At 42.7% G+C, this 12223-nt stretch overlaps 1 protein-coding gene across 2 annotated transcripts in view; it reads left to right on the top strand.

The window, feature by feature from the left end:
• The window catches only part of AGGF1 (angiogenic factor with G-patch and FHA domains 1), a 425972-nt gene that overhangs the window by 183470 nt on the left and 230279 nt on the right, over positions 1-12223 (top strand). For both annotated transcript variants that reach the window (XM_078675220.1, XM_078675222.1), the window contains exons 4-6: positions 1245-1379; positions 3167-3355; positions 5685-6045. In XM_078675220.1, the coding sequence (XP_078531346.1) occupies positions 1245-1379; positions 3167-3355; positions 5685-6045 (685 nt within the window). The remainder of the gene's footprint in view (positions 1-1244; positions 1380-3166; positions 3356-5684; positions 6046-12223) is intronic.

Raw genomic sequence — 12223 nt, 5'->3', positions numbered from 1 at the left:
CCTGGCTTAGTTTATCTGAGACTTTTGCTTGTTTCCCATTCCCTTTGGCAGGGCGTCGGAGGCAGATCCTCTGAAGATGGATGCCGTGGCCTGTCTCACCACCATTCATCTTATGAGTAGCCAGTGGAGTCGTTTACTTTGAGAGAGGGATTCAGGGATGGGAGTGTGGAAGGCTTCCAAGCCTATCCTCCGGACCCATAGGAGGATTGGTATTGGCTGTGGGGTCCTAAGCGTTCGCTTGGATGGCCAGGAGGTTTCTTTCAGTTTGTCGAAATGCCAAAATCAACATCCTCCTCATGCTTCCTCTTACCTTTGGCCTTGAGGGGTGCATCGGTAGGTGGAGCGTGTTAGGGTCATGGGAGTTCTATCAAAAAAGGGGTTTGCAGCGGTTCTGCTCTAGCCGCAGGAGTGTCTTCTCTGGGGTGGGGTGGGGAAATGAAACATCTGAACAGAGGGAGATATGAGAGGACCTCTCTGTAGAGTCCTGCATAATGAGGGAGAAATTTGAATTCTACCGGTGGCAGCTGGGAACATTATTGAAGCCCCTAGGTCCTCAGCCCAGGGACACCCGTCCCCTATAGGTTTCCGGTAGAGTTTTGCTTCCAGGTGGTTTTCAAACCACAGAAAATTATATTATACACACCCCTGTGTACATTTGTTCTCTTTGTTTTGTTTAGTGTGATATGGACCTCTGTCTCGGGCGTCTTGACCCTGGGGTGGTGGGAGAATAATATAAAGGGCTCTGCAGCTGGTGCACTGTTCCAAGATCAGGAATCCCAGCAGAGACCGCTGCCCGGGATACGCACTGCTCTACAAGAATCCTGATGGGAGGTGGAGAATGGTTGTGCGTTTAGAGGAACGCTCCGCGCACAGTGGCCCGCTTATTCAAATTTGTTTACAGCCACGTAATGAGGGCATCAGGCGGTCCTGTTGCCCACTACAAAGAAGAATAGGTTAAGTAAGAAATCAGAACATTCCTCCAATACGACACCATTAAATGACATAAAAAGCCCTGTCCTGACTTAGAATTAATTTACAGTATCATTTCATTTGTGTTAACGATGTTGCTCCCTGTCAACACTATTGGGAGTAAAGGGCTGAATAGAGAACTCAAATCATCTTTATCTGGTTTATAAGCTCGTTCTCAAATTCAATGATATCACTAAATTAACTATTCAGATTCACTGTCAATGGTAAACAGCTTATGTTTGTACTTACTTGAGTTTTCTGTGTTCCTGTTGCAGAAAGCAGAGGCTCCATCATCACTGGCGGAAAGTTTGCGGGCGACTGCAGAAGCTGCTGTATCACAGACCGGGTTTATCTATGATGAAAACACTGGATGGTACTTTGACCATAGCACAGGCTTCTACTATGATTCTGTACGTATGCTCTATGTATTATGTGCACTTTTGGGGATTGTGGTAATAGGGAGGAATGCTTAATTTAATCCTTTAATTAATTTAAATCATTGCTTGGCCTATTGTTAAAACTATTATTCAATGTGCTCGTTACCAATTTAGTTGCAGAATTTCCTAGAAGAACGCGAGATCCTGGCTGATTTCCAGGCAGGATTTCTGTACTGAATATGAATGTAGACTAGTCAGGTGTATGTTCAAATCATGCTCTGGAGATTTTGCTCTAGGGTGAGGCTATACTTCTTATACCCCTGAACCTTTCAAAGGACTCTAACGCATACAAGCTCTACAGGTGGTTTGGTTTACAGAGTTGGCCAGAAATTGGAATAAGTCTACAACGAGAATCATTCAACTAAAGAAAGGTTGGTAGTTTATTAATATGGTTGTAACATCTATTAGGAGATTTTACTTTCTTTTTTATATAGGTGAAGTGTTATGCTCTCATTGTAAGCAATTACCTGTTTCACACTGCTATGGGAAATGAGGCACTCCCTTCTGCCCCTTCCCAAGAGCCCTCAAGGCATTACCCTTCCCTCCGTGGTACTTCCCTGCTTATGCCCCCCAAGCACGTCTCCCACAGCACGCTCACTCTTACACACTTCGGTCTGCCTACCTCCTCCTGATCAAATTGATTGATGAAAAGCAACTTGGCTATTTGCATCAGCGATGCAGCCCGGAATGCAGAGCACTAGCAGACATAAGGATGGAAGCCTCCAATTCTGTCTCTGTTTGTCTATGTGTGTGGGGTGTGGCTCCGTGTTGGACTCGTAATTCTTGGCAATTTGTAGTAATCCATGGGATGATTCTCATTTCCCACCCCTGGTAAAATGCTGTCCCAGAAATAATTCACAATAGATCCCTTGTGGTGTGTTAGTAAATATTTTTGGTTCAGCTCCAGCCTAATACCACAATGAGGGGTAGCTTCTCACGATGTAGGAGTTGTTGGATACTCTATACATAGGTTGGAGAAGTGTGGCTCAATGGTTAGAGCGGCAGATCCTGATGCAGAGGTCTGGCCCGGACCAGGGTTCAATTCCCGCCTTGGCGGGTCTTGGGCTTAATTTCCCCGGACCTGATAATTCTCGCCTCGGTGCCTATTCTAAGCATGGGTCCCACTCTGCAACTCTGGGCAATAGCTTGCTTAATCTCCACAATGGCCCCAACAGCGCTAGGATTCCTGGCTTCACCTTGGGGGTGCCCAGGAGTGGGCACTTCACAGGGAAAGGCCAGGAAGGGTTCCACAGCGGTATGTGTACAGCGCCTTGAGACCCCTTCGGGGGTGATACGTGCGCTATATAAGCACACATTTACATTTTTAAATTTTTCTCGAGATCAGTTATAGTCTTACCATTTAAGGCATAAAGTATTAAAAGAGTGAGTTTCATTCTTTATGTTTTTAAGGGATGAACCAATTGTTCCACCTCCATATAGTTTTGCAAATGTCATCATTGATTTAGTCGTAACAGTGGATTTGAGTTTTCCGGTTGAAAGATGGTTATTGCAGGATAGAGTGGTATCAATCAAGACTCCGAGGAAATCATATTGATTAACTGTTTCGATTATAGCATTGCCTAGTACCCAGCATATCATCTTACTTTTCTTATCATTTTGAGCATAGTCAGAAAGGAGTTTTGTTTTCACATTTTAGTAATTTATAAAATCCGGCAATCTTCTGTGTGTTTGGTCGCATTTTATTAATTTACATTTTACCAAACTGCTAAATGTCTTATGTTTGTGTGTCCATTTGATAGGAAAATCAGCTTTATTATGATCCAAACTCTGGATCCTATTATTACTTTGATGCCGACAGTGAACAGTACCTGTTTCACTCACGTGTTGACCTGACATCTAGCCAGATGATGACACATCAGATGAATGAAGAGAAAAAGAAGACCAAAAAACAGCCGGAGCTCTGTGGCACAGCTCCACATGTTGGCAAGGTAATCATTTTCAAGCATATTCCAGCTTTGATATTTTTATGTTTTGGTTACATTGTTTAAAAGTACATTTAGATTTAAAGTGAACAAACAAACACTTGTTTTGCTACTGTTGAAATACTTTGACTGTGTTTGTAGATTTGGGCACATTTGTGAAGGCCTCATCTGCAAAAGAATATGGGTTAGAGTCAGAAAAATGTAAATGATAGCAGCAGTAATAACCACTACCAGGATGTCTTAACGTTTAAATTCTGCACTTTTCACGGAGCGATGCAGTTGCAGGACGCAAAGTGGTGGGGATAATGTAACATATCGGAAAACACTGGACACATTGAGGTGGTAAATATGGTGTGGTGCACAAAATGTAGAGTAAGAAGATACCTACTAGACAAAGAGGAGATGATAGATTGGTTGTATGCTGGGAGAAACTTTTCTACATGGTGATTACCTTCAATCAATCAATCAGGGGTTTCTATAGGACGCTACTCACCTGTGAGGGTCTCAAGGCGCGGGGGAGGGAGGGGCGAGCGGCTCAGGATCAGTCGAACAGCCAGGTCTTGAGGCCCTTGCTGAACGAATGCAGGGTCGGGGAGTGTCTGATGTTCACAGGGAGTTTGTTCCAGGTCTTGGCTGCGATGTAGGCGAAAGCTCTCCCGCCAGTTCTGTTTCTGCGGATGCGGGAGACCTCTGCCAGGGCAAGGTCGGCGGAGTGGAGGTTCCTCTTGAAGGTCTTACAGAGGATCCGAAGGCAGTTGAAACTAGTGGAAGCGATGGCGTTGATTTGGTGGTTCATGGAGAGGGAGGAGTCAAGGACGATGCCGAGCTTCCCGGCGTGGTCTTTCGGGGTGGGCGGGTTCCCAGTGGTGGAGGACCACCAGGTGTTGTCCCAGGCGTAGCTGCAGGGTCCGAGGATGAGTACCTCGGTCTTCTCTGAGTTGAGCTCCAGACAGCTGTTTTTCATCCATGCTTCCACATTCTTTATTCCTTCCTGGAAGCAGAGTCTGGTGTCTTCGGGACTCTTTGTGAGTGAGAGGATGAGCTGGGTGTCGTCGTCGTAGGATACAATGCTGAGTCCATGCTGTCTGACGATGGCGGCGGGGGATGGGGCATGTAGATGTTGAAGAGTGTGGGGCTGAGTAAGGACCCCTGGGGTACTCTGCAGTTGATTTCCATGGTTTCGGCAAGGGAGGGAGGGAATCTTCAGTGTTTCATATGAAGTGCAAACTGCAGAACGTAGTAATACTGCATTTTAAGGATTGTATAATGTGAACAACAGAGCCTGCTAGTATTGTTCTGACCTCACTTAATTGCCTTAAAAATCCCTAGCTAATCATATATAGCACACCATGATTAACAATTAAATTAGCTCGGTTTTAACTCGGTTAATTTGACTTTTGTTTAAAGTTCCTCCTAATTAAAATGTATTTTCTGGTACAGCTAACAATTAACTGGTCACATTACTACAACAAAGAAGCCAAGGTATACAGGAATATCTAAAGGTTTGGTTTTAAATGTATCTAACAATACTAGCCAAATCTATGGGCTAGGAATGTTAGTGGGCAGATTAAGTTGTCTCTCAATGAGCATTACTACTGTGAATTTACATTAATCTATAGATTAAGTATAGATAGGGTTCTTCAAAAATTGACAGGCAAAACTGATCAAAAAGATGCAGTGCTCCCTGGCACTACATCTATTTGTATTTAACAAAGACCCCAAGGAGGCTAAAATTGTATTCAATAATGTTGTTCTTTATTTTATAAGTAATTCTTAGGGTTTACCAAAAGATATCGTTTTGAGCCTCCTTCAGTGTTTTTTATATTCTTCTCTAGATGCAGGGTAAGACACTGTGAAGCTAATCCGCCCATATGGCCTCGAGCACGGCTGCTATATATAGACTTGAGCACCGTTTCAGTAGACGATTGGACCCCTTAATTGATAGATGCAGAATATAAATTAATTTTGTTTTCAGGAAACCAAACTTCCTTAACCAGAACTTGGAGATGTCCTTTCATGTTTTGTCTTAATTTGATAGCCCTTATAGAGTAGAAATGTTCCTTTCCTTTTAAGAAGAAGTTGTACTATCTCACAGTTTAGTAAGAAAGCTAAAAAATGTATAGGGAAGAAATAATAATGGAAAGTGTATCCCACTATGGAAGTGCTATCAATCATTAGGTAAACAGTTGAGAAGTTATACGTTCAATGTCATGTAGTTTAGACTACAAGTGTCTTGCCCCTTCTAGATCTACTCACTGATCCTTTAGTATTTGATCATGAAGTTCTAGAATTTTGCTGTCAATGTACTTATTCCCATCAATTATTTTTCCTCAAGGATATCAAAGTTGAAGATCAGGCTTCAGTAACCAATCTGCCGTACCATTACACATCTGACCAGCAGATGGGTTCAGTGAAGAAAGAAGATAATTCCACGCAGAAAAAGAAGGTCAAAAGGGGCCCTTCTGTTGTAGATGGGACTCACAAAACCGAAAAGCCCGTTTTGAGACAGAGACACAGCTCAGACCAGAACACAGAGTCTACTGCAGCTTTTGCGTCTGTGGATGATAGTGATGAAGAGGAAGGCAATAGTGATACAGAAGAAGGCGAAATTACTAACTCTGAAGTCGAAGAAGATTGTTGTGAAGATGACAGATTAAATGAAAATTGTACAGATTCAGACAACTCTGAAATTGAAGGTAAATTTAATGTTTGACATTTGCTGAAAGGTAAGGCTTATAGTGCAAATTGCACAGAGCTGATCCAGATGTATTATCTGTGCAAAAGGTTTTGAGATTTGTAAATTAGCTTAACTTTAGCTTTATTTTAGTTGCGTATTGTGCCTTTTGGTATCTTGGGGACAGATTTTTGTATGTGGGCAGGGGATGGGAAAATACTATTTTTCCTATGACCAAACGTTTGCTCTCAGTAATCATCTTTGTATTATGTGAGTTTATAAGAACAACAGCTAGTGATCATTTGCATAGTTTGCACAGCTGGAAAAACGACCTCTTTCTTGAATATTGAAAAACAAGACAAGAGGGTTATCTGAATTAGGGAAACTTGTAGTTACAAAAAATGTATGGTGAAACATACGGTCAGTTAGATTCAAGAATCATGGTTCAAAAACCATGTCTTTTTTCCCCTAAGTGCATGCTCTTGAAGCTCCATTCTTTTGCACTATTGGGCCTCTGTGTAAATTTGAGATGGCAGGAGCAGTGTAACCTGATTTTTAATATGCATAGATGTTGATGTGCATATCTAGGGCATTTTGGTAATGATGTTGCATGTTCACCTATGCTGTTGGTGCGAACTCCCACCAATATTTCAGTTTTTTATGTCAGCTTGTGGAAGAATCCCCTTTTGGATAACAGGAGTTGTTTCATAATTGGAGCAATGCATAGTTCTTTTCATCAAAGTCAGTTTATTACTCATAGTTCGCAAGCCACTTGTCCTACAGGCTTTGCAACTTCTGTGTGATGGTGCTAAAATATGTTACACAGGTCTCAAAGTAGACAGTTGCACTTGATATTCTTGAGACTATAACAGGTCAAGTTGCGGAAAGTCCCTGATATACCCATGGCAGCAGCGCAATATTTGTTTTATAGTGCCATCAAGTGTCCTGTTTCTGATGCACATGTACAGAACCTCAGTTTGACTGCAGCGATTCTCTAAATGTTTTTAACTACTGTGGGAAGAGACTATTTTGTTCGTCTCTGCAGAATTTTTGGTAACTTGTGATTTTTAGGTCTTGCCTATGTAGCGTGCATGCGCTGCATAGGAAAAAGACCTGTAGCCATTGCTACACTTTTGCAGGCAAAAACGTGCACATGTTGCATTGCTTCCAATGGCAACGCATGCACGTTTGGTGATTCCCTTGCGGGAGCGAGCAGTAGCGCCATATGGTAGCAATTATCGTGCCTGGCTGCTCGCTCCCGCAAGGGAAACCGGCGCAGGCCCCCACCTCTCTCCCCTCCCCCTGCTGCCGCGCGAGGCACGCGCTTGTTTACTTTAAGCGCGAGGCTTGCGCTTGTTTACTTTAAGCACGAGGCTCGCGCGCATTTGTTCTTCTAAGAGGTGGGTAGTTGTAGACCTGCATAACTCTATAAATCGGAGTCTAGATCTTTGACCTACCTAGTTTGTAAGCGCTATGGGAAGGCTGGATGCTACAATCCACCAGCACGTCTGTACTTATATGCTAGGGTGCCCCTGGCAGGCTGATTGTTTTTTTTCTTCTGCATTTCCTCGTTGCATATCACCCTGGGATGTATCGTGTTGGAGTTCAACAAACAGCAGATTCTAAGCACAAACCGTAGCCTGGGCTAATCCTGCTGTTATCTGTGAGTGGCGGAGGTTCATAGCGCCTCGTGCTCTCACAAGCTATGCTGTGATGCTGCAGAAGAGAGCTTTTTACGCTGTGGGGCATGATTATCCGAGCAAATGAACCGAGAGTGCGGTGTCTTTTAATATTTAGGAGATACGTTTTCAATTTTAGGGGTCTAATTTTATTTCTGGTCTCTACAATAAATGTTTAAACTGCACAATCAAATCTGCGTTTACAGGGAAAAGTTTATGGTTGTGTTTGAGCGGGGTATAGCGGAAAGGCCTGCAGAGTCCTGCAACCTTGTCCCGGTTATTTTAGTGGGTGTTTTTATATAGTGCTGGGGTAACCTGCGAATTGCTTTAAGGCGCTGCAAAGGCTGTCCGAAGACTGGGGTAGGTATAACTATATTGAGTAATTTTCTCAAGTTGAGGATCTTGCCTTCTGCAAGCCCCGGTGAAGGATGTTGGCCCCACGGGCTTAGCCCCCGTCCCACCTGGTTCACTGTAGGAAAAGTTTAACGTTTTTATCTCAGAAGCATTTTCTTTACATAACTTGAACTAGTTTTGTCGGTTTCCTAATATTAACCTAGTTTTTGCAACTGTTTCCCTTCGTCTGGAGCTGGTGTTTGGTGTTGGAAAATGCACAAGAGTTACCAGCTTTGAGCAATGGCTTGTTGCACCGCACTGTCCAAACAGCTCTGTGCTTCTTCTGCGCACGAGAATGGGTTTCCCCCAAATCTTCATGGCCTTAGTAGCCTTCATGGACATTGGATACATGTGGTCTCTTATGGAGTGACTGCCATAAATGCCAGGGTTAACAACACAACAAAGAAACTGTCTGAAAGAGGAACTTGTACCAGTGCGCGAAAGACAGAGAAATGGAGCTTATTGGCCAGGGCATGGCAGAGCAAACCACCTGCAGCAGGAGAACTTCTCATGGACACTTTGATGCAAACCCGATGCAGTATGTGTCAGATTGGAAGAAGGTTAGGTGGGTCAGACGAATCAGTCCCTTGGATGTGTGCACCTTTTTCTTAAAAAGTTTCTTAACTTGATTTCATAAATTGAACAAATCATTCACACACTTAGTTGATGATTTATGATTCCATGAATTTATTCATTCATTTTTCAATCTTCAATGGAATTTCATTAATTCATAGTTGCAATGCGATAGCATCAAAACGGAGTATTTTGACAAACCCAATGCATTTCGGGTCACTTGATGACCCTTCATCGGGTTTCTAAGAATAAATACAGGAAAACCCAATGAGCATATATACAGTATAAATTCAGCATATAAACAAATGGCTCTTAGAGCTAATGCGAAACATCTGCACTCTTATGTATTATGTACAATAGTCTGAAGCCACGTGATCCAAAAGTGGTCTCACGGAATAGTGAATCGTATTGTGACATGCATATCAGCTAGATTTACAACTAACCCCGCTCTTAAAATCGCCTGGACCTTTCAACACTTACAGTGAAAGCTTAACGCGTTTATCTTTACTCTGACTCAGTAGTGTATCATAGCGCAAAGTCAGCAAAACTTACCACTAGCCTAATTCCAAAAGCGTCTGCATATTCAGACACTTAATGTCAGGGCGTTTCGGGAAGCTTTAATCCTTGGTAGCATGTTTGTCTTCGCACCGCATAGAAACAACAGGAACATCATAGACGCTCTATTTTGTTGTTTCCGCCTTAGTCATGTGTTCAGACTTAGCGTATGCTTTAATTAGAACGCACTCCCTCTTCACATGACTATGGAAGGCCCCCTTCTCACATGTTAAAAGCTAACCAATGCCCTCACATAAAGCGCTTACGCTGCGCGCGACTCTCCGTCCTACGATCTACATCGTTATGTGCTCATTGGATCTGAAAGTTCATAATAAAAGTTTTGAGTCTTGCGAACTAAGTGCTTGTATATGTTAATGGTAAAGCAGTATGCAATAACTACATACGATATCTGTTACCTCAGTGTGTCATCTGAAATGATAGATTAAACTCATTTTGTACAATAAAGCTCATTGTGTGCATGGAAATAACAATAAAGCATTCTTAAAAAACTATATCGGTTGATTCAAATAAAGCAACACAAGAGTGCATTTAGTGACATGTAAACTCAATCTGGTCATTGATCCCAAGTACAATAAAGCACTTGTTGCTCATAGAGATAACAAGAGATCAGAATAAACAACAGTATCCCAACAGGTAGTATTTCAAAGACAATTAGATATGATATGTCATAGACATTATTAGCAAGGAAATAAGGAGACTCTTTGAATACTTGCAGAGTGCTCAAGGCATCATGTTTATCAAGACGAAAATAAGGCAAATTACAGTTGTAGCAGCACTGTAGTAAAAACAATGAATACAACCCTAATTGTACTTGCTGCTCAAATTGTGCAAGTGGTGAACAAAGTGGCGACGCAAGTGACAATGTGATTAGCATAAACGGCGCGTGGTGACTGGTGCTAAGGATATATACAGTGAATAAAAGAACAATGTGGCTCCAGATTAATTTTCAGAATTCGGGTTCTAATTTAGATTCAATCACATTGTAAGCTGCGCCTCTTATTGCACTGGGTGGTCGACTGCGTTTACAACGGTGCTGTACAAGGGGGGGAGAGAGGGTAGTAAGGGGGATGAAGAGGAAAAACTGCATGTAGCGCTGGCGCTAGGTGGGTGTGTGGTCTGTGGGCTGGTACCCGGCCGTGGGAGAAGTACATGGGGGCAGCCCTAATGAAGCCGGAGCCATAAGTCAGTAGTGACTGTTGTGTCACCGGTAGGGCGCGGCAGAGGGGGAAGGGAAGAGAACTGTGACAGAGGTAGATGTTTTTTTAAGGATTCTAGATGGAAGCTATTGTAATGTAAATAGCTGTTGCAATCTGAAACTTTAGTGTACACATTGGGTTTTATGGTGTTATTTTCAACAGTTATCAACACGTCCAGGAATGTTATTTGAGGGTTATCCATATGGTAGGTGGATTTGATCCGTTAATGGCAAGTGTTCAAGCGGTTTTATATTGTCTTGTAGTGTGTTCATTTCTCCTTTCCAAATGATAAATATATCGTCAATATATCTTTTGAATAAAATCAATCCCTTTTTCCAATCTGGGTTCTGTAGAATATGATCTGATTCAAAATTTGCCATGAAGATATTGCGTAGGACGGTGCCCCCGCAAATCCCATTGATGTACCATTACGTTGTTCAAAAAACATGTCTTTCCATTGAAAATAACTGTGATATAATGCAAAATGAAAAAGGTCTAACAAAAAAACTTTATTGGTGTCCTCCAATTCATTTCTTAATAGACTCCATTCTATGGCCTCCAAGCCTTCATTATGAGGGATCGAGGTGTCCAGCGCGGTGACGTCCACTGTACATAGCCGTGGCCTATTAGGAAATTGATTGGAGGGTTCGGGGTCTAAGGCCTCCGGAACCAGCAGCTTGGCTCTGCTGATAGTGACCCCTGGGACTGCAGATGACGTTATCTGATAAGCAACTGGTGAGACACTGGAGCACGGTCGGGTAAGATGGGGGACTTAGCCCACATAGATTTCGATATACAAGGAAAAACAACGGTTCCTGTGGATTGATACGATACCTTTGTAATAAAGGAGGCAAAATTGCAATAATTTAGAGGATACCTCAATGACAGAGGGCGAAAGAAACACTAACACAGGAGAATCCATGTAACATTTTTATACATTTTTAGACCAAAAGCAATATAAACATAATTTGAAAATCAAAAAACATTAGTGCATTGTGTCCCAAGTGAGAACGGGAACCCAAAGTTAAGTGACAGTGTGAATTTCTATATACAAGTTTTCCACAATTTTTGTAAAGTCGACCATTAACAAGAATAATCTCTGTGTAGACAGCAGCAATATGCAATGACATGCGCTGTGTAATGGTTCGCTTCTTCTGTGTGTCGACGGCGTTTCGACTGGCATTTAGTCAATGTAGGGTCTCTTCAGGACTAGCGATGAAGGGACTTTGAAGCAGACCTTGCCCGAAAGGAACATATAGGGCTGATGTGACAGGTCAAGATGCCAAACTTGATTAACTGGCTTATGGTTTCTAACCTACACTGGTGGTTAGTGACAGAGATAAGGTTTGGCAGCCGACCGTTGTCGAGCCACTCTGGGATCAGGTAGTTATACGTTATGGGGAGCTCTTTTGTTACGCATTGTTGTTTTTTCAGTACATACAAATGGTCCTAGTGACGCAGGGATTGCCTGGGGTGTGTGGTGGGGAGCTGTGTATACACAAGATACCGCCAACTATGGCAGCTGACCCAGGTACTATTAGATTGATCACCTGGAACGTGCGGGGTCTGGGGTCAATAAACAAAAGATACACTGTGCACAGCTATCTGAGGAGGAGGGAGGTACAGATTGCCTTGCTTCAAGAAACGCATCTCCACAGAGCAAAATTAAGAGGTTATATAAAAGATGGAGGGGGCAGATATATACAACAAGCTATTCAGCCTTTGCTAAAGGTGTCTTGGTGTTGGTTAAACCTGGGTTCCCCTTAGATGTCAGCAGTTCTAA

This window comes from Lissotriton helveticus, chromosome 2_1 (genome assembly GCF_964261635.1).
Source record: "Lissotriton helveticus chromosome 2_1, aLisHel1.1, whole genome shotgun sequence".
Lineage (NCBI taxonomy): Eukaryota > Metazoa > Chordata > Amphibia > Caudata > Salamandridae > Lissotriton > Lissotriton helveticus.
Note: the sequence above shows the minus strand (reverse complement) of the source record. Positions and strands in the feature narration are given on the sequence as shown.